This window comes from Sparus aurata, chromosome 19 (assembly GCF_900880675.1).
Source record: "Sparus aurata chromosome 19, fSpaAur1.1, whole genome shotgun sequence".
Classification (NCBI taxonomy): Eukaryota; Metazoa; Chordata; class Actinopteri; order Spariformes; family Sparidae; genus Sparus; species Sparus aurata.
The window spans coordinates 10,476,434-10,499,808 of NC_044205.1; the positions used below are offsets into that span (position 1 = coordinate 10,476,434).

At 41.7% G+C, this 23,375-nt stretch overlaps 1 protein-coding gene across 4 annotated transcripts; it reads right to left on the bottom strand.

Moving 5' to 3' along the window:
• Positions 1-2,931: 2,931 nt before the first annotated feature.
• On the bottom strand, positions 2,932-20,738 carry snx16 (sorting nexin 16). 4 transcript variants are annotated; one of them, XM_030397792.1, is made up of 9 exons: positions 20,580-20,738; positions 17,642-18,205; positions 15,192-15,278; positions 11,683-11,831; positions 11,358-11,427; positions 10,291-10,427; positions 9,952-10,074; positions 7,909-7,951; positions 6,173-6,305 (listed from the first exon to the last, which is right to left on the bottom strand). In XM_030397792.1, the coding sequence occupies exons 2-8, from the start codon at positions 18,050-18,052 to the stop codon at positions 7,933-7,935; spliced, it is 996 nt and encodes a 331-aa protein (XP_030253652.1). In that variant the 5' UTR covers positions 18,053-18,205; positions 20,580-20,738; the 3' UTR covers positions 6,173-6,305; positions 7,909-7,932. The 4 variants fall into 4 exon arrangements, with proteins under 4 accessions (XP_030253650.1, XP_030253652.1, XP_030253653.1 ...); XM_030397793.1 differs by having other exon boundaries at positions 6,174-6,305; positions 7,914-7,951; XM_030397790.1 differs by lacking the exon at positions 7,909-7,951 and having other exon boundaries at positions 2,932-6,305.
• Between the last annotated feature and the right edge of the window lie 2,637 nt (positions 20,739-23,375).

The following is a 23,375-nucleotide window of genomic DNA, read 5'->3' on the forward strand; positions in this document are numbered from 1 at the left end:
AAATTTAGATTCTTATCTCAAGTAAAACACACACGTTGTCCTGGCTATCAATAAAGAATAATTTCACTAGGTGTCAGAACTGACATAGTCGACTTCTGAGGGGGATTGTGTGGCCAAGATCTGTGCCAAGTCTTATTCCAAGGCCGACAAAGACGCTGTGTGTTTAGCTATGTTCTGGCGGAAATATGACTTTGCCAGTGAGCTTACAGACTTTAAGGTGGCTAAGAGGTGATGACTGCAACTGTAAAAAGTCATAATAAAAATGGCATTTTTCCCTGTGGATCTAAAAATGTTGTTTATTGCTCATCTGGTTCTAAACTTCCAAACTAGATGTTTATCTCTTCTCACCTTTGACAGCGTGACTGTTCACCGTCCACACTGCAGTGTGAATGTGGCAGGTTTAGTGTGTCCTCCGGATTGTTTGCGTAACTCATGAGTCGTCATGCTGCGAGTGTCAGATTTGTCCGATGCTGCTATTTGACTTCTGCATAAACATATATTGACTGTTGTAAAACAGTGTTACATACACACATACCTCCAATAATAAACAGCTTTGGCAGTCGCGAGCTAAACACGGAGCCGTATCCTGCCTCCTTAACATCTAGATTGCCTCTGAGTGCACACATTGCTGCACAATTATCTCAATGTGTTATGTAAATGTGGACGTTGTATTTTTTTTTAATGGATGTGAAGGACATTAATGTTAATTGTTTAAGCTTTGCTCAAAGTGGATGTGTGAAGCAGTTGCTTTCATTGCAGTTGCCTAATTTGTTTATTTATTCGTGGCCATGGCCAGTTTGGCAACCAACTGTGGGAAAACAGCATGGTGTTTCAACAAACAAATAAATAAATACCCAATGTTTTGTTCATTACATTTTAGCTTAGATGACAAAAAAAAAAAACAAACAAACAAACACAAGCCAGGAGAACTTGGCTTGTTCATAACTTACGTGAAAAACTGAACTTGCATTTTAACCTAAATGTTCTTCTCTTCAGCCTACCAGTGCATTTTCTAAACCTCACCAAACTGTGACTGATCCACAGTGTTCCCAGTCCCGAAATCATTATATGTGGAAAATCTGACCAGATGTTGCGTATTATTATTGCTAACTTGACTGCGTACGTTCAAAACTGATGCTTGAGAGTAAATAAGAGCATCATAGTTTGAAGTTTAGGGCCATAGCTGGGCATAACTAGATGGGAATCAGAACAATAAACAGTCAGTTAGGTGTTGTGAATGTTGAAAGGTAGACAGACAGTAACACAGCCCAGATGATTATCAGAGCAACAGTGTTTGCAATAAAATGCTGTTCATTGTCAAATACACGAGATTCATTTGGCTTTTTCGTTATAAACAGCAGTTAGTCAACCAGCGAAACCCCCTGAAAGGGCTTGACACTCAATCTTTAAGGCACTTCAGCCAAGTATATTTACCTTTCACTTGTCCAGGCACAAAAGTCACATGTCTGGATCAAAATGTCCACGATGAATACGGAAATTCATCTTGTTTGCATATGCAGAATTCAGATAAACTGTCTAAAGCATCCAAACGGTGTCAACATATAAATCATTCAATTTATGAATTGTTTTAATTGATACGCAAATGGATGTTTCCGAGTGTTTCTACGTCAATTAATGGATATGTTGGAATAAATGAAAAAATGACGTGATTGATTATTATAGTATAGAATGAAGCCTACGTGCGGCTTTATACATATTCACAGTGTCAGACAAGTTCGGTTGCCCCTGGCAGATACTGCAAAGCATTATATCTTCCTGTTGTTTGGTCCTGACCCCGACAGATGTACAGACTTTGCTCCATTTGCTTTACTTACGCAAATTTTAAAGAACTACTAAATCATATGACTATATACTGTTCAAACACACGACTGCTGGTGTTATACAACATTTTTTATTGGTTGAAAATGGCTGGTTTAAAGTTAATGTCGAGCTCTGGAGTGGGTTTCATTCATGAACTGCCAACTGTTCATAAAAGCTTGTCTGTTGTGGTGTTGCGCCAAAACTACCTGCTGTATATTGTAGTGTCTCATCCAATAGAGACTTTAGCTAATGGCACCATTATTATATTTTACGTACATTCTCATTTTTGGAGGGCCCACTCTCTCTACAGGCCCCCCACCCCAAGGTGCCCAGTGCAACCACACTGCCTGCATTGTGACGCCCCTGCACGGTGCTGCACAATCAGTGTGTAATGCAAAATGTTGTGCATTTTTTAATCTACACCTGGATGTCATAGACATTAATAGTGAATACCACACCTCTGAGATACATCTATTTCTATTCATTATAATGATGTAGTGCCTACAGTCCACATGGCGCCATTAAATCCTGAAGCTTTGCTCAAAGGGGTATGCGTGCAGCTGTGGACCAAATTTCATTGCAATTGCCTAATGTGTAGAGTTCCCGACCACAGAATTCCCCTTGTGGAGAAACAGCATGGTGCATCAATAAACAAATGGACAAATATCCTTAGATCCTGTGCAATTAGGAGTTTTGCTACATTGCCAAAAATTGTAAATGGCAGAAAATCTGGGCTAGTATGGCTGTTTGAAACAAGAATTCAGAAAAACAAGAAAATACATCTTGACAAAACAAAAGCACTACACTATAAACAGTATAGTGGTGCAATGAATCTGCACAAAAAACGTACCAACTTCTAACTAACCTAACGGACGTAACTTCCTCCCAAATAAAATAGAAATAGATATAATAAAATGAAGACTGTGTCTGCTTTGACGTGTGAATGTAAATAAAAACTTGAAATATCTGCTCGGCAAACCCTGTTAAGACCCCAGGCGTGTTGTAAAATCAATACTCTGAAGCTGCTCAGAATACATGGGGCCCTCCTTATGAACTGCTGAACTGTTATTTTTGGTGTGGTGGCTGAAAAGATACACTGCTTGTCAAGAGTTTTTTTTTTGTGTGGTAAGAATTTATTACATTTTCAAAGCAACACACTTTTAAAATGGGCCATACTATACAATAAGCCCACAACATCAGTGCAGACTTATCAGACCTGACCGTTTCATTTCCACCCAAGCAGGAACTACTGACACCATGTGATTTAGTGAAGACAGAGACTTTAAGTGTGAGGTGACATACTGTACATCTGTATTTAATACATCATTCCATGTGAATGAATTCAATATTCTTATCCGATAAAGATCTCTGCTATAGTATGTGTTTCAGCATCTATAGTATACATTTCAGACCAGGTTTTTGCAGTAAATTATCCCTTTAAATCCAGGACATTGATAGTGACACCAAATGCTATTCATTCAAATCATTTACAGTGCAACTATGGGTGCATATGTGAACTAAGACATGTTATTTATTTATGTATTATTACAGAACACAATGTTGATTCTATCCCATCAACAACATGAACATATGAGCGTCATTTAAAACATTTCCGTGAGCGGAACTGAAGGGAACTGTATCATGTCCATGTCTATAAAGCTATTCAAACACATCAAAAGAAAAATGAAGGGAATGAAGTTCAAGGCACTTAGAATTATGAGTGAAGGGAATTTACATGAACAAAAATCCAAATACATTACTCATATATCAACAAATTGGATCCACCTGGGGATCAAGACAGATTCAGTGATTTAAAAAAAAAAAGGCACGTTTCTGTCTCAAACAAATTAAGTCATAAAAACCATATCCGAGCAAACAGTATGGGTTGCCATTCATCTATAAAGTGCATCACATGGCCTCTCTCTAGGCCTGGTTTGAGACGATTTAGCATTAGCCGTGGTCATTACACGCTTCATTAACTCATTAGCAAAGAGTGAAAACAGCTGGTCAACACACGCGACCACATGTGAAACCCCTACCTGTCAAGTGTTATTTGCGTTGAAAAATATGGCTTTTTGGGGGATGACATGTAGGTCTGGTACAAGTGGATGCTGATGCAAAGCTTTTTAAGCTCGACCTCCATCATCAAGATTTTCCTGAAATGCATTAAAGATCTGTATCTAATTTACAAAGGCCTGCTCCCCCGCAAAAAAACTCCTAATTTCCCTCTGCTTTCTCAACTGTGGTTCATTAAGTCTCCCAGGGCAAAACGTCCTGTTTCTCTTCAGGTAAACTAGCACCACACTCGGTTATACTTGGACGGGGTCCCATTCCTGATGCTAGGTTCATTTTTATAATTTATATATGATCAACTGTTTTTAAAGTTTCTTAAAGAGTTAATTCACCCAAATTACAAAAAGCCTGCTCACCTATTCTTACAGTTACAGCATTGCAGATAGTTACGGAATTTTGTGCAGAAATCTTTTAGATATCTTGCTCTGAAAAATCTGTTTCCGACCCAATACAATGGATTCTAGCACACGGATGTTGCTGTTGAGAGGGATTCTTGTTCATTTAGTTTGACTCGCATGATGTAAACTGGTGGTATAAAAGGCTGCCTTTGGGCGCCTATTTCAGGCTTTGTTCTCCTCCCTTCCAATTTCTAGGTAAGTCTCAAATGGGAAGAACATAAATAAACTCAAGGCTCTTGCCTTTAATTTAGCAAGGATTTAACTGTTTTATTGCCGGGGCTCGCCTCCCTACGTGCAAAACATGTTCACCCTGATTAGCCCAGTCGATTATTTTGATTGGTTCACACCAAAAAACAAAAAGTCAGAGCATTTTTGCCCCTGAAACTGGAGTGAGAGCCAGACTTTTCTCTAGAGCAGTGGAGATGGCTCTGCTCCCCCATGATTATATTATTGGAAAACAAATTGCTGTTACAAGTACTTTTTCAGTACTTCTTGCACCACAAACATTATTTCATTAACCTCAATTGTTTTCACGAGAGGCAGAAACCTTACAAGTGGATATCTTAAAATCCTGGGCAAATAAAACCAAAACTATTTGCATGGCTACATACTAGTAGGGGTAAGTAGGAAAATCTGTCTTTTTGAAAAAAATGGGTCAAGTTTCCTGAAATCATTTCCAAATTGCAAAATATCTCATTCTCACAGCCCAATCTACACAAGGTTAACAGCCAAGGCGCCACACGAGGTCTGGAGTTGTAAATATTTGTGACTTGCATTGGCATAATCAATGCCCTGAAGCAAGCTGATGCATGTGTGTGAACAAATGGACATGTGAAAAACTACAATAGGCCACATTTCCTTTGGCTCTCTCTCAGAGAACAGCTTGTTACAGATTTGACTGTCTCTCACAGGGCCTGGTTTACCACAAATCATGCATGGCACTAAAAACACGAGGGAATGTCAACTTTTTGATGCAAACTGAGTTTGACTAAAGTGAAAACATAGTGTTCTCAAGTAATGTGTGTTTACAGCCTAAATGACAGTCAATGGCAGTACAAAGCAGTGACATGGAAGTACCTGCAAACAGAAAGTTATCAGTCCTCTTTGATACCCACCTGGTCACCAACACGTATCCTGAGACATTTCATTCATCAAGACTGTTTTCTTATTTCTATCTCCACATGGGGGTGTTGTTTCTCTGATGTGAGGACGGGCTGCTTGCTACAGGTAAGGGGCCATAAGGCAAAGTACGTCTGCAGAAACTGGTGAGATGAAGCTTCAGGTTTTTCTGGAGACACGTGTGAAAATCATCAACCCACCCTGTGGTGTGAGTCTTCAAGTTATCTTGTTTTTTTGGCCAAGAAGCCAAACTTTGGCTTTGTGACCGCGGGATCAAATTGATCCAATCTGGCAGCCACAGTAGGAGGTGCAAAAATGAGCATTCCCACAAAGTTTTTAAGAACGATCCACTTAATCTGAGGTTGAACCATGTAATTTCAGATACTGTTCCTGAATTTGCACAAGGTCCTCAGGATGAAGTCCTCAGCCACATAAAACATCCCTTGAGCCATTGCACACAGGGAAACATAAGTGAACCAGGCTGCAGCAGTATAGACCTGTTCCCTTTTAACCCAATAAGATCTTGAGTTAAAGGCTGCGTCAGATCCAACTCCAAGGCCGGAAGGTCAAACAGCGGCTATAATCTGGAAGGCGGAGAAAGGAGTTGTGATGGAAGGTAGAAGAAGTCAGAGACTCTGTAAAAAAAACCCACAAAAGAACGGTATGTAATAGCTCTCTAACATCAGGGAGGTGGAGTGCTCTGGTGTGAGAGGAGGAGAAAAAATGTAAAAAAAAAAAAACAAAAATAAAAAAAAAAGGAGGACCGGTGTTCATTGTTAGTGTTCCAGCTTCTGGTGGTAAAGCTGCGTGACCTGGATGACCGGAGGAGAGGCGCTGAGCGACGGCCCACACCAACAGGCGGAGGAGCGCACCGGCTGGACCTCACACCTGCCACTAGAGAGAGGGAGGTCACAGCAGAGGACATACATTCAGGATTCAAATCAAATGAAAAGTAATGGCAGAGCTGTTCACGTCAGACAAACATAAAGCCAAGACAGACTGAGAGGCTCTTAGAAGACATTAATAGTAGAGGAGGGACGCTAATGCAGCCCCAGTTGCTAGCCAGACTTGTGGAAGGAGACGGATATTGTACATGTTATTAAATATCACAACACCAGCACTGAAAACTGAAAACACAGCAGGAAGACAGGCTTTATCTCCGACTCCCTCCCATCTCGCACTGCATGACAGATAATGGAACCCAACTGGTCTACTTTCCCAAAATATAACATCCGCATATAAAATATTTTATCCAGTGATGACGGAGGTTCTCAGTCATCCGGGTCATGATAATTCTAAGTGCTGGATCGTTGGCAACTGGACTTGTTTCAGTGTCTTGAAGATGTTTCACCTCTCACCCAAGAGGCTTCGTTAGTTCTGACTAACTGGAGGGGAGTTGCAGAATGGTTGTTCAGCTGTCTGGGGAGGAAACTCAGTTGGGTGGGTAATAAGTAATGTCGTAGGCCACCTCCCCTCCTTTCAAAGATGGCTGTTACAGTTTGACAGAGATGGATTCCGTCACTCCTCATTCCAACCATCCGTCTTCAATCATATTTACCTTGTTGTCCTCAAAGGAATGATTTCTCTCCTTCAGATGTAAGTGGACAGTAGAGTTTTGACCTGAGGAGTTGGAGGGCAAGGTGAAACATCTTCAAGAATCTGAAACAAGTCCAGCTGCCTGCAATAAAGCACTTAGAATTTATAGAGTGCATAATCAACTCTATTTGTGGCTAGCTGAGATCCAAATCTGGCCCTTTAATATCAAAAGCTGGATATAAGAAAAGTTTTCCTTGCATATCATGACACGAGATGGGGAGAGGAAGATGAAAGGCCTGAAATCCAATGACCTACAATGCCCACATAGTGAGCACACATCACCATGTGAAAGAGAGGCACTAACAGCCCGGTTAGTGACACATGATGCAGGGGAGCAGTGTGGCACAGCCAAAAGTTAACAGAACATTGAATACAAAGAAAACACAGCACAGGTGGGGACAAGTCATTTTCAGATTCAATCAATTCAAGAAGAAGAGATAGTATTCAATACTTTACTTCTTTATCACACTGTTTGTTGAGACCGCTAGCTATTATAATCTTGTTTTTTCCAACTTTATTCTCTCAGGGACTTGAAGTCTAAAGACTCTTCTTTGAAGGTTTGTGTCCATGAGGCTGCCAAAGATGATCTTAGTAATCCTCCTGAATTAGCTGCACTGAGAGTGAATTGACCCCAGCATTGATAACCATCCAGTTAAAAAATAGGTTTGGCTTTTTTCGAGTAAATCTTAATAAAATACTCGGATGTAATGTGACATGAGTACTGTATTAAGAAGGACTTGAAAATAATACAAAGCTATCATTTAATACCCTGACAACATAAAACAGGACACGTCCATTACAGTACAGTGGTAAACCATGGGATGCATGTTATTGAGGAAAAGAGGAAGAAGAAAAGACAATCTGCCATAGGGTTAGCCTGCTCAGCTGGTGTTTGAAGTACCTCACATGTTATGGGGCTCAGTTTTCAGATTGGGGCAGCGCTGCTGTGAAATATATGGGCAAAAAAACACAGGGAGTAAAAGACATTTTAATAAGCAAACAAACAACTGTGAATAAAATAATATAACTGTTAATCACCTTTAATTATATGTAATGCCTATAAAACATTTTGAAAAGGGAATATTGGAGGCCAGTCTGTTCATCCAGATGTTCTCAAGCCCTCAATTGTGGTTCTCAGTCAGGCCTAACCTTTTTTTTTTTGGGTTATGTATTTGTTGACATTAAATCAGAGATATGAACTCAAGTCATTGTGATTTGGACTCCAGTCAACTAGGGTCACTGTTTCGATGACTTGCAACTTGACTAGACAGAAAATGAATGATTTGTTTTGAGACTTGATGACTTGTCTTTGCTCATCTAATGTTTTCAGTTTAGTTTTTCAGGTTTTTTTTTTAAATTCTTGCTGTCAATGTTTCAGTGATTGAAAGTGTTGGGGGGGGGGTATAGTTTTAGATTGACAAGAAAATAAGCTTTTATAAAATGTTTTGTTTGATTATATTCATTTCACTCAATATCAATAATTATAACAAAAAAACAGCTAAGTTTCATACTTTTTGATCAGGTTAGATCAACTGGCTACATATGTCTTCATATGCAATGTAATAAAACCTTGTCTATATTCTTTATAAAGACTGGATACTGCAGTGTCTTGGGGTCTTGTTGTAAACAGTAGTATAAATCCTTTCGTGGCTCCAGTGGAAGCTGCATGTAATCTGATAAACTGACTCCTTTGACATCACTCAGTGGCTAAGTTGCAATGTGGGTAAGGTACAGTTGGTGCCAGGTTTCGAGAAGCAGTCCACTGGTCTAGCATTGCACTCCTGTAACACTATTGGACTAATTATGGACAGTCTAAAAACAAATGATGACCACTGACTGCACCAGTCACCTTTTTCCTGCACATTCTTCTTCCGAATTCTTTCAAATCCTGGGGCCTATATTAACCACAATGCAATTCAGCCGCTGAGTGACGTCACTACAGGCACCAAGATCTGTAAACACACTTTAATTTGTTATTAAAAGGACTCAACTTGACTTGACCTGCTCTACAAGAGGATTAAATCAGTCGAGTCACATGTCTGCTTTAGAATATATCCATTTAATATCCAGCAAATAGGATAATTGCTGGAAATGAGCACTGATATCTGGCCATCATATGGCGATGGAGATGATTGTGCTGTCAATAGGTAATACAAAAAAAAAAAACAAAGCAAAAAAATATAGTTACTTTTATAATGTTTATAATCGGTGTCTGCCAACTGCAGTAACTGGGCGTGTTTCTTAAAAAGTGGAGCTGATAAGGAAAAAGTAAATAAAGAAACTGCAAGAAAGGAGGCAGATAGTTGGACAGGACTGATGAATCAAAGGAAATGTGATTAGTTAATGCCTGTTTCAGATCAATACTTCCTCCTGTGTAATTTGATTAGGTAGCAGTGGCTGAGGCAGGAAAAACCACAGCTCCTTTTCAATCAAGAACACTATGCTTTTTCTCTTGCTTCACATTTGTTTAAGTGATTTTGACTCAGGTATTTTAGTTTTTTCTTTCTCTTTTTTTTTTTTTTCTTTTTTAGTGCATGTGTGTAAAGTGCCAGTGTAAGAAAAAAGGCTGCTGTTAGTGAAACACGAGCCATTACGTGGCCCGAGACGACAGCTGCTTTGATCAAAATAGATATAGATGGGGCTTAAACACCTCCTATGTACACAGCCCCTTAACCTGACAGAAAGAGGCACAATCTTCAGTTGTCAAGATGATTCATGTGCAGCAGTTAATTTTCACCAGTTAACCTTGCCCTCGACCCCTGAGCCTCCTCTTCAAGAAATTCCACCAAGGTTCAGTTTTCGCTTGCAGGAAAACACCAAATGGAGAAATCTAATTTGCTCCGTAGAATAGAGCTTAGGAGGACAAAGGTTAAGTACTTGATTATTGCTTTCTGGATTCATGCAGCTGCCCGAGTTGCCTTTGAAGCAAGTGTGTGTGTTTTACCCAGTTTCGTCCGGCATGTCCTGATCAGCCTCGGCAGCTGATGACTCCACATCCACATCTGCACTACTCTCACTGCCTGGAGCTGACAGACCACATAAAGACTCTGGGCTCACACACTCCCCACTGAGTAGAATGGACAGACAGACAGACAGACACACACACACAGACTTAATGACTTAGTTACAACATGTGATGCTTTGTCAGCACTGATAACTTGCATGTGGACCTAAATTACAACATCCATTTGTGCCAGATGGGACTTGCATGCATGTAATTTGTATGTTACATGAGTGTGCGAGACATTATTCCCCAATCTTGTGTGTGTGTGTGCCTACTGACTTGATATGCTTCTCCAGTAGCAGGATGGCCTGCTCCTTCTCCTCCAGCCTCCTCTTCAGGGAGGCGATCTCCTTCTGCTTCTCCATCAGCTCCTTCTGCAGACGATAGTTGCTCTCCTCCAGAGTCTCACAGAAGGCCTGGTGGGGGGCAGCGATGAGAAAATCACAACAGAAAATATTGACAGTGGAGACAAACGATGGAAGGCAAACCATGACAAGCAACAGAAGAGAAGCCATGGACAACATTTTTGGATGCAGGAACTTTCACCAAGTAAATCCCAAAGTAGACTATGCATTCATCTCAAGCCATATGATAAATGTAATATTAAACTGTTTAGAACATGCTCAAGGTGTTGGCCTGAAGAAAATATCTCGCTAAAGGATTATTTTACATGGGCAGCTTTAGGGAACAAGCAAAACTTATGACATATTTAGTCCCTGCTCTATACCATCAAGCTATGAATCTCTGTAAAATGTAGGAATGGGTTTCATTTTAAAAGGATTTAAGACAATACACGTATGGAGGTGTAGCAGTAACTTGAACACTTGAACATAAAAGAAATACACTAGAAACAAATATAAAACTGACGCACTACAAGCAAATCTAAAATCATTAAAAGTTCTGAAACAGTGAGTTTTGATTGATTAGTTGAAAAATAAAATAACTGCCAAATATTTTGATAATTGATTAATTGTTTCAGTCGTTTTTCAAGTGAAGATGTCAAACAGCTTCCTCAGAGTTTGATGGGTTTGGACTTCAGGTTAGACAAAAGAAGCAATTTGAAGGTATAATTTGTAGACCAAATAATTAATTAATTTGTTGTGGAATTAACAGATTTATTAATAATTGTCAATAGACAAGACGAGATGGTTTACTATAGAATAATTTTTGCCATGGACAAAACCTGGTCAGTTCACAAAGCTGCTGTATCACAAAGCTGCGGCATTAATGACAAGACTCCTCTTTAAAAGGCCTTGAAGTGACATGAATAGCAGCACAAACAAACATATGGCACACAAGCACACACACACACACACACACACACACACAGGTAAATGCACACGTACTCTGCTCTCCTCCAGACTATCAAAAGGCCCGGGCGGGTCATCCAGACACAGAAACTCTCTCACTGCCAGGCTGTGAAAGAGAAAGAATGGGATAACATGAAGGTGTTTTTATTGCTCTTGAACCGACCAGCCTGCACATAATAAAAGCAATAAAATCAGCAATAAAAAAAACAGTGTACTAGCAGCCGCGGCATTTGAATGTGTAATATTCAAAAGCAGAAATGACACATTATCATGTGACTTCTTTTCAAAGCACACAGTTTACATAAACGGGCTAAATAACTGTATTTTAACATAAAACACACAGCATATAAATGTCACGTACCAGTTGGCAATGTCCTTATGTGCAACCAGGTTTTGCATGAAGGCTTGTAGCCCCAGCTGTCGGTCTTCCAGGAAGTCACTGTCATAATTGTCTTTAAACCACCGCTTAGGAGGCAGCGAGAGGCGGAAGCCTGGGAACATCTCCTTCAGCTGCACACACACACACACGCACACACAGAGTAAGGAATGAGAATTACATAATAACTCCTGACACAATGTAAGGTTATTGCCTGGAAATAACAGAGACAAAAGTGTTGGGTTAGCGACACCGAGGGCCTGACAGACAGCTGCAAACACGGTTCTGTTAATGCTACTTGAGTACACTTGGAGGACGCATCCCCCGCTTGCTCGGATGTATTCCATAGCTTCTTGTAGTGTACTGGTCACATCAAACTGTCCAAACCGTTTTATTCAATTTCTGTCAAGTTTGATTGTTGTTGTTTTATCGTGAGTTAGCATGGTAATTAAGCTTGCCTCAGTTTGGCAAGAGAATGAGACTTGTACTTAGAAGTTGTATGGCCGGAGTTTCTGTTAAAGAATATAGGTGAAAAAATTATTCCCTTTCTGGACATTTTGTTATTGTTTTTTTTTTGTTACACTAAATGCTACGCCAAGCTTGTTGAGAGCACACAGAGCTTGCTGTTTGCCCAAATGTGCTTTCCTTACATTACAAAGTTGAATTTCTTTGTCAAGTCATTGTGTTGTGCAAAACCAAAGTGCGCCAGTGCCATTCTGCTGTAAGGCAGAGCTGTTGAGATGCATCATTTGAAAGTTTCACTGCCTTCCTCCTTCTGGCCGATGACGGAGTGAGGGAATGCGCTTACATATAAAACTAGACAACTACTGATATTTCACCCTGGCCTCCAGCATAGCCGCTCAGCGGGTAGTTGGAATGATTCAAATAAAAGCTGTCAGTCAGAAGGTTTGCCACCATACACTGGACTCAGTGCTGGAGCTTGAGGACATCTCCTGTGTGTGGGCAGATAGGAAGGATCACAGGACGGAGGAGGGGGCATATGTGTCTTTATGAGTCATGAAAGGCATCTCAAAATGTATATATATATTCCCAATGTGAATTACTACCTTTAGGAAGACATTACGGAGCCAGCGAAAGTAAAACCAAACCACCAAACTGTAACACTACTCCACCAAACTACCAGTTCAATCCGTACTTACAAATTGTCCTTTAAGTAAGAAGGCACTGTTGCATGTATTTGTTTTCATGATGTAATTCTTCATTTCTATATTTCACATGTATTCATATCCTTTATCTTGCATGACACATTATTTAACTTTTTTGTTTTGTTGTGTTGTATGTGTTCATTAGTCTTCTGTGTACCACTATACTGTTCTGTCGCCTACATGTCCAATTGAAGCCGATTGCAGCTGTGTGTAGAACTACTGACGAAGCAATACGTCGTGGCGGCTGTGACTCAGTGGGTAGAGCGGGTCGTCTAGTGATCGGAAGGTCACCAGTTCGAATCCCGGCTCCCCCTAGTTGCATGTTGAAGTGTCCTTGCGCAAGATACTGAACCCCAAATTGCTCCTGATGAGCAGTAGGCGCCTTGCACGGCAGCCTCCGTCATCATTGTATGAATGTATGGGTGAATGTGGCATGTATTGTACAGCGCTTTGAGCTGCCGTTAGACTGGAAAAGCACTATAAAAATGTGGACCATTTCCCAAACAAAGTATATCCCGCCATGCTCACTTGTGTAAGGTTTTTGCTCAGATTTTGACGGTATGACTGCAAACGTGTCACCATTGTATGAAATCAAGTAAGGGATTTTTTCAGGTTTTCCCAATGAGGAGAACAAATCTGCTGCAGCATGCAGCTGCCTAGAAAAAGCATAAATCTTTGAATTATTCAGAGGACTCGTCACCCGTGACCCTGGTAACTGAGATCACAGAGGAGGGTCTGTCTCTCAGGCTTTGTCTGTCCATCTTGAGCGTTATCAGACAGAAAAACCGTAACAGAGACAGAAATGGCAATTTGTCGGAGCAGATCAGCCGCACACTGAATGTTGCTGGTGGCCGCTTTGCTTTTATCCCCCTCCGTGTCGTAAGCTAGTTATACGCTATGTGGTCAGTCCTGTCACAGAAGTGTAAGCTAATGTATAGCAAAGCCAACACGCAGCGATTGTTCTCTCACTACACAGGCACTTCAACCCAGCTCTTCCAGCGCTACTGCCAGAAAGAGATGTTATGTGGACAAAATGACCTACTTATCAGGAATTAGGAATTTCTTTGTACTAGTCACCTCTAGTTAAAATCATTGTTGCATTTCAAAGAGTGACTAAATATTTCTAAATGTCTTGTTGCATAACCTGGTACCTGATTGTTGCCTGACTGTATGTAGCCAGCTGTTCTGATAACAGGTCCTGATGTTAGTTTGCATGCATGCATGTGTGCACTGCTGCTTCACACTTGGTAGCCTGAGCATTGTGTACAAACACAGCGGAGCAATGCTGGCTAAGGTCCAAATTATTACACAAATATCTGTCGCCAGCCACCCGGTGAGGGGGGCAGCGCTGCATAATGGAAACCTGATTATGTAATGCCCATAATAGGTAACCGACGTTACCACCGTTTATATCGACGTGCATGTTTGCCTTGTACTTATATTAATATTTACACACGGCGCTATCATCCAAATGTTGTGCTTATATGCCAAAGCAGTTACAAATGCACACGCTGCTCAAACATTTCAAACTTGTTAAATGTATGACCAGTGAGACCTGTACATTCTGTACATGCAGGGGAAGACACCCTCAGCACAGTAGCTCACAGCTGCCTCTGTGGCTCTGAAAAGCCACAGGAATGGAGGAACGGACATCCACACCCCCTCCTGTCCTCTCTCTCCGAGTTGAATGTAGGGTGTTCCCATCTCATGTGTTCCCATTCTTCTTGCCAGGGTGTACTGTGTCTGCATTAAGCCTGAGATATATTTGCTTTTTAACCACACCCTATACTGCCCCGTTCCTTCACGTGCGTGTAGCATCTTGTGGAGACGTAGTGCAATTTCTGTGGGTCTGTAAGACTGACACTTCGGACGGACACAGGATACCCGAGGCAGCCACCATGTGCATGTGAACGGGGTTGTTTAAAGAAAATATGTCTCCAGGCAAAACATTTGAATTGGAATTATAGATTTAATCAATATTTTTTATCAAGCCTACAGAGATCATTTTTGTCTGTCAGCTTTCTAACCATCATTTTGTTGTTGCATGTTCTTTTTTTCTCAGCACAGTGCAGCTTTAGTTTCCCTCTCTGTATTCTCTGAGCAGACTGTATTTCCCAAAACCACGAGAGACCTGTTCCTGTTGTTGACTATTTGGGAACAGAGGGCTTCTTTGTGTAGCTGTAATCATTTCCCCCAGCGCGCTCAGAAACAAAAGAAAGCATGCTGAAAGCGACAAGTAGACGGTCACAAACGGCGACTGTAAAAATGGATTAAAATAAAAGCTCCAAACAGGCCAGATTACTCCCCATACTTTCACCAGAAACCCACCTTGTCGTTGAGTCTGGAGAAGTCCGTGTATCTTCTAAAAACAACCCAGCTCTCGTCTGGCGTCTTCCTCACCAGGACCTTAAATACCTGCAGCAGAGAAAACACACACACACACACACAATTTTGAACCTGTGTTGATTGGAGTTTTTCAAGCTAAATCAAACATGTGCTGGTGACAGCTTCTTCAGTGGAAGCATTGGCTGCTTTTCTTTCTCATTTATGGTGACAAGTTTTGGGGTTTTAGCCTGTTGGTTGGACTAAAGAAGCAACTTGAAGACATTACTCTGTGTTCTCTTAAAGGAGTCATCACCTGGTTTTTTACATATCCAGTCCCTCTTGGATCGCTTTGGATCAATTCTTAAAACTTATTAGAAGAAAAAAAAATTAAAAAAAATCAAACAGAGAGCTTGTTCTGACCCTTTTTCATACCGCAACTTTATCACGCGAGATTATGCGCGAGGTTTTGACCGGTCCGGATGTGCATAGTATTAATATGTAATGAGGCGCGCGTTGATTGGCCACAGGAAGGACAGAGCCGGAATGGGGGGCGAGCCTGCATGCACACAGACTCCAAAACATAAACAGCCCCCTGTCATGGCGCACACACTAAATGACGAACCTTACGGAATTCAGGCATTTATGTACGAGCCGGAATCGGAAACCGAACGGGAGAGTGAAGAGGCAGAGACGGTGGAAGAGACACGTTTACAGCAGGATGTCTCTGAATGGTAAATTCTTTGTTTTTTCCTTCTTACTTTTCACACTCGTGTTTTACATGTAAGACCTGAGTTTCAATGCTGGCGGTCACGATGTATGGCGTGAAAATGACAGAGAAATAAGCAGATTCGGCGTGCTCACTCAGAAAGTCTGGCTGAGGACGGCTGTGAGCCGATGCTTAATATGCAAGTAGCCTCCTGTGGTAACGTCACCACAGGAGCAGAGTCAAAATCTCGTGCTTTAGGAACGCGCACTACTGTGCGCTATTCCTGTTCGGAAAAAGAGCCAAAGCGAAAAAAATAAGCCACTTTCAAACACCAGCTTTTCAGGCAAGTTTCAACAGAGGTCCAACACCAATATGCATGATTTAACGAGAGAAATTGCGATTTCCGGGTGATGACTCCTTTAAACTCTCTTCTCTTTTTTTTCTTTTACAGTTTTAAAGACTAAGGGCTCTATCTGAACGATCTGAAACGCAAGTATCAAACGCAAGTAGCTTTGTGGGCGGATCTCAGATGCTGTTGCTATTATGCCGGCAGGATAAATAACTCTTGCGCCCGACGCAACTCTAAAATGGGTTGGTCTGAAGTAGCTACATTAGTCATAGGTGTGGTTTGGGCGTAACGTGCAATAAACCAATCAGAGCGTCATCTCACATTCCCTTTAAAAGCAGGCGCGCTTGTTCCCGCTCCACTAAGAGCACATCGCGCATTGCCACTCCCGGACCCTCACGGCTACAGCGGGCGCGTCGCATATCAGAGGGAAAAAGAATTAGTTCTTCTGTTTAAATCTTTTCAACCTTTTTTTGAATGGTTCGCAAAAATGGGAACTGCTTCCTTGTAGATGAGAGAAGCAAAGTGTATGCACGTTGGGCACACGCTACATTATGGCCAAGCATGCGCCCTAAAAATAGCATCTGAATAAGCGCCACTGACTTTAGACTAGGTTTTTCCTGGTCTGTTGCGGAATTGTTTTCTGAAACGGCAAAACAGCACCAGTGAACGTTTGCGCCGGAACACGCCTCCTCTTTTCGCTGAACCGCCCCCGGGAGCGCAAAGTCATTCCCTAATTTAAGGACGTGCGTCTGTGGAGGGAAAATTCCGATGTGCGTCGAATGCAAAATAGGAATTACACAAGCGCCAGTGTACAATTCAATTGCGCTTAGTGCAAGATAGAGCCCTAAGTGATTCAGCGATAATTGGTAGCATAGCCAATAATTACATCTAATCTAATTGGAAAACAAAGCTGCATAGTCTTCTACTGTACTCCACTGCTGTTCACCAACATGTTGATATGTCAAATACATGTCAGTTATTCCCGTCCTCCTTTTTCCTCAACAAAGCCCACGCTTGTACCCAAAAGTTAAGCTTCTCTAATGGAATGATAAAACAAAATATTGTTCATCCGTTCTGTAAAACAAAAGTGCAAACAACTTGTTTCTTCATTGTTGATTTCTTTCCCAATTAAAAAAACGCCTGTGAGCTGAGTAAATGTTGACATTAGGCTCGTATCTCTAGTATGCATCCTGCTGTGCCCTTTTTCCTCAGTGAGCGTGTCTTTATCCTGTCTGTGAGCTTTGTCCTTTCCCCGTGTGAAAGTGTTGTCCTGTAATGTCAGTATAAGCTAAATATTGTAGCATTTGAACATTAATCAGAGCGCTAAGCTGGAGAGCTGTGCCACATATACTATGCATGTTCCAAAAGGATGTCTGGACCGATTTCTAGGCTTCATACCGTGAACTTGGCCCTCTCCTCCATGACCTCATACCCCAGCACGGTGGGTGTAATAGGCCTCTCCTCGCCTTGCTGACTCCCAACAGGATCCGATATGGAGCGTGGGCAGGTGGAGTACTCTACAGAGGCTTCCAGAGTCCCGTTCACCCTGGCCCGTGTCACAGGGCTCTGAATGGGTGGCGGTGTCTTGCTCCGGCTGCCCCTGTCCGTACAGCGGGACGGGCGCTCAGAGCCTGATCCCCCACTCCCTCTTCGGTGTTCCTCCCTGGCCGCTCTGGTGATGGAGGAACAGGACGAGCTGCTGGAGACGCTGCCAACTGACGAAGCCCGTTGTGGCCGTCTGAGCTTGCTGCTAGCTCCTGACAAGGCTCTGTCCATGGGCAAAGGGACAGGCACAAAGGGTGATGCCATCTTCCTGATCTGCGTGCTCCTGCCCCGCCACCGCAGTAGTCCGCAGGGTTCTTCACACCTACGCTGACCTTGGCCTGCTTCAGAGGTGCTGTGTTATGATGAAGACACGCAGTAATAGAGGCCAAGATGGGGCTGATGAAGACTCTGAACACTCTGTGCAAGAAAGAAAAGAACAATTTGGTCTGATTATTGTATTTATCGTGGTCAAAACGGACTATGAGCTTCAACAAATACGGACTGCAGAAAAAAATAAAGGGCTCTCCAGAGTTCTCTAAAACTTACAAGGATTGTTCTGATACTGATACCAGTATTGGAAATGCCTCCCATGCAGCGTAAAACTCTGGATTGGGTAGAGGCCAGTGCATGAGTCAATGCACTGATCTAATATCATGTACTGTATTATAATGGGCAATAATGGAAAACACATGTCCGTTGGGTGACAGGGGAAATAAATTGGGCTGAGAGTGCGGGGGGAAAAAGTCAAGTAAAAAAAAAGTCCCCCTTAAAACAGCCATTTTCAAGTGAATCAAACGTTCCTCACTGCCCTATAATAGTAGCCCACAAGTTGCACTGCGCTGCCACTGGCAACTAAGGTTTAAGAGTGGAGTGGAGTGAATTGATTCCTTATGTATTTGCCCGTGTTTTATAAGGAATTTAAACTTAGCCAGGCTATATAACAATGATAGGGTTCCAGGGTTAGTAGTATACAGATGTTCAAAAATAATAACATAAATAATTGTTCCTTTTTTTTTTTTTTTTTTTCATGCACAGTATGTGTGGGGTTCATGGGAGTTGTTGTATTCATTGTTCAGCAACGGCCACTGCCAATGAAAATCTACCTCCGTGACTCCGGCAGAAAGTCTGACAGATGAGACAATGTTAAAAAGTTTTATGCGCGTTAGGTTGAGACATGTTGGCTCACTTCCTTCCTTACCCCCTGACCCTCTCCTGTAATCTTTGGCGACAGGCAACCAACTGAAACGCAACCTTACCTCGAGTTATATGCGGGGTTTGAACATGGTTGGGAACCACCAAGTACACAACTCGACAAAGATCTGGCTGACTTCAGACATTGTCAGGCAGAGATGTTACTTATTATGTCTTTAATGCACAGGTATCTGTGCACGGTATCGGCTGGTACACAAGTTCATCCATCAGAGTTGGTACCAGGAAGGAAATAATAGAATTCAAACATGTGAAACTCAAACTAATGGAGCAGAATCTGTCAGCAAACATTACCCTGAAATACGGGTACCAGACTGTGAGGGCTGATGAATTATTGACATGAGCCACATGTCATTCATTATTTATGGATGTGTGCATTACGTGTAATATTCGTGATGGAAGAAAGCCTGTGAAGTCCAGTCGATAATCGGTGTGTCAGATTATCTTGTCGAATGATTAGGTTTTATCCATCAGTTCCGGCCGACCCCAGCGGATGCTGCAAAAAGGAATGAGCCACGATGCTCTGATTGGAGATAAAGGAGGAGGACCCTGCATGTTGGTTTTCATGGATGAGCGGGTCATAAATCGATTTCTATTCAGACTGAGACCGGCAGCTACCTGTCAAACGTGCTTATGTTAATTCAGCATCAGTGGAGCAGAGACGCCAGTGCTAGCTGCCACGATAAGAGCCTGCAGCCCTGTGCCTCTGTAAAACTGGAAATGAAAATCCTAGTGACATGCTAGTAATGTAGCTACACGTCATTGGAAGTACAGAATGTGTAAAAAGGATGAAAAGGTCAATATATATAAGGTGTAAACAAAATGACAGGTATTGCTCACTCGGTCTTGACGACGGCTATTTTGGTGCACATGACGAAAGAGAGCTGCGTCTGGAGCCAACATGGCAACACAACAGTGGCTGCTAACATACTTTGTACTTTTATTTAACGTCTTTTAGAAGTGGATAGCGTTTGGGAGGCGAAGGTAGCAAACGAGCTAACCTAATTGAGCCAACATCCGTTTTCTGAACAGTACGAACCTCATTAACAAAATATGGCAATGGAGTGAGTGGACTATTTGGCACTTTTTTGGTCCGTGTAAATTTGGGAATGCTAGCTACAATGGCAAATATTTTATTGTAAAACAGGTATGTAGTACATGACGTAACGTTATTCTCCATGCACACCAGTCACCTCTACAGCCAACGTTAGCTGGGTTAACTTAACGTTAGTTGCCGTTGCCTCCTATTCACGCAAGTCTCAACAAAGTAGGCTAACTAAAATTTGATTGAAATCACAGCTGCCTATGATTTTAGATCCATGCCGAATCGAGAAGCATTGTCGAATGCTTCGTCACATGACTTAGTTTATTTTCTTGTAGGTATTTTGCCAATGATATTTAAAGGCAACGCTAAACAAACTCGTTTTTAAACCACGTTTGGCTCTTCCTCTGTCTCCCTGTTAGACCCCTTGGATATAACGTTATGGCTATCACGTTACCTTCACATTAGCTAGGAAGCTAGGACGGGCAGCCTGTATGGACAAAGCTAGGATGACGCATGATGACAAGGACTTTCGCTTACCGCAGAGAGTCAGTATCTTTTCCTCTTCAGAATATAACTGTATTACATATATGAAGCCCGATGTCCGATTCTCCTGTTGCTGTTTACCCACGGCACTGTCTCCTTTCCTGCCCAGCTCATGTTAGCTCGATTGAATTCAGTCTACGACAGCTGCAGTGCGATAAGATAACCGCGCGGGGGCGCTGTTGCACACATAATACTGCACTTTACTGCACTGTACTAAATTGTGAGCTCTGCCATATTTCTTCTTTAAGGCCTACTGCTAGTTATTACATAAACTTTAAACTTTACAGAAATTATGCATCTACATATAGTATAGATTTGCTTCATCACTGATGTTCCCTGGAATACGCTGAATGAAACGAATGGATCCGAATGAGGTCACATAGTGTGTGTGCCTTAGATTTCTCACGTGGCGATGGTCGTACTTGCAAAGGTGTTTGGCGCTGATAATGAATGAAGTCTCAGTTAATCAAAAACATGATCATCCCCACAATTTGGGAATAATCCTCTTTTTTTCTTCCTTTTTTGATGAAACATTCTAAAAAAAATCTTTCAAAAGGAAGAAAACGCATTAGATATGAATGTCAAATATTGTCAGTCTGTAATCTATTTGAGCAATACCAGCAGAAGAGGAAAAAATGAGCCTCAGACTGCACCATGAACATGGAAAATTAAGCCATGCAGACTATTCTAACCAAATATACAGTATAATATCATTGGTCACCACACCTTTTACCACACAGGAGCAACTGACTGAACACAAATCAGGTCTGGCCTCCACCATGGCATTCCAATTTTCTGTAGAAACACAGAACTTGTGCGATTGAGGTCTTATGCATTCATACACAATCTAAATAAACGGCACTGATACATCTTTAAGTTGACAAAATGCAAACAACACAACCACAAACTTTCTGTATACACGTGCAAAAGAAATTAAGCATTCAAGTAGTCGGTGGTGCAAGCCTTAGCTATATTATTAAAGTCCTCACTAGACCCACAAGTCATTTGGGGCTGAACATTACATGACAAAGGAACATATTTGAACATTTCCCTTAAAAATCTTCTATTATAATTACTGTTGTCTCCTTGATTGGTTTGTCATGAAGAAACTGTTGTGCCGAGGCACCTGGAAATTTAAACCAAGAGGCCCACAACATAATTATCATTCAGCTTCTTTGAAACAATCATATGGTCCTCGAGCATCCTCAGAGAGGACGAGGCAACAATATTCTTACCTCCACAGTGGCTGACTGAGACTGATCACTACCCATTTTACTTTTTAACACTTTTTAAAGCATGTCAGATAGTCAGGGAATCTCCAAATGAGAGAGTGCCACTTCTCAGATAAAAGGATGTCTCTCAGTTTATAATGTCTTGATTGTGCACTGTCTTCCCCTTTTTTTTGTATTGGACAAGGCAAACACCACTTTCTCTCTCGCTTTGTTCAAAAAGCTGAGCTAGAAGCACAAGACTACCTTCTTCTCCCGTTTTAGCATCTCTTCAGCCCTGGCTATGGTGATGCTGGGGCCCCAAAAAGCAGCACAACCATACAGATGTCAGAGGTATATCACACTCACACACACTCACACGCATGCACGCATGCACGCATGCAGTGGTTTTATTAAATATTTCAAAGCTATGTTTGGTAAGTTCTTTTTAGTGTTTTTGTCAGTTTTGTTGAAAATGTCTTAACATCCCTACAGCAAAACAATTAATAAATCAAATGCTCTGTTAAAAAAAGAAAAAAAAAACCTCGCAGACCTCGTGGCTACGTTTATTATGATAATGTTTTCTGACATGTGACTGAGGCATGAGGGAATTGGATATGGTTAGCGATGACAAGGATGTGCTGCGCTCGCTGAGCCTGCTCTTCAGCGGCTGGCTGACTCAGTAGCACAAAGCACATCGCCCCTGACCCAAAGAACTAGTGAGGAATGATCAGCACAGTCGAGCAGCAGAGCCAAATCTGAGCGATTCAGGTCTGTCTTGAGAAAATTCTAGCAGTGGAAAGTGTCTACAGTATGAAAATTTACTCAAGTACTGTACCAGATTAAAATACTCAAGTTGATCTGGCTCATTGTTATGATAAAATGTTATCACCATATTAGTGCTTCAGAAGAAGAAGAAAAAAAAAGGCATGGGTTGTGTTCATCATGAGCACAGGTTTTTTCAGCAGTATTAGGTGTTAGGAAAACTTCAGCTGAACTGTCTGGTGGAGTGAGGTGTGGCAGGAAAAAGTGCCAGCGCATGGATTGTTTATTGCTTCCGTCTCCTAGCGTCAGTAGGAAAGGTGGGAATCTTTTCTGTTCTGGTTCAGGTTACAGGAAGAGGACGAGTCAGACTCTTTTGTTAGCAGTAGACCACAAGCAATTAGCATTCAGGTAGAGGCAAACCTCATATGTTTCATATTCCTCACTAGACCAATGAGGGACCAAATGCTGTATGTCAAAGGGACACATTTGCAACTTGCATGGCTGGTCATGTTTCACCTGTGTGCCAAATACACTGCTGCATCTTAAAAACTGATGGCAAATGATGTCAAACTGTAGTCAGCATCAGAGATGTACTGCCACAATATCAGCAATTCATAAGCTCTGTTAAATCCTTTGTGTTTGATGAAATGTGTTGTTTTAACTCATCTAAAATGGAATCACTTGATGTTTTTCCTTACACTGAGTTTCTGAACTTGACTGCTTTGTCCATCTATCCGTCCATCCATTTATCCATACGTCTCTGTATGTATTTAATCGAACAAACGTAATTTGGTGTGTCTGTGGTACGCAGCGTCTG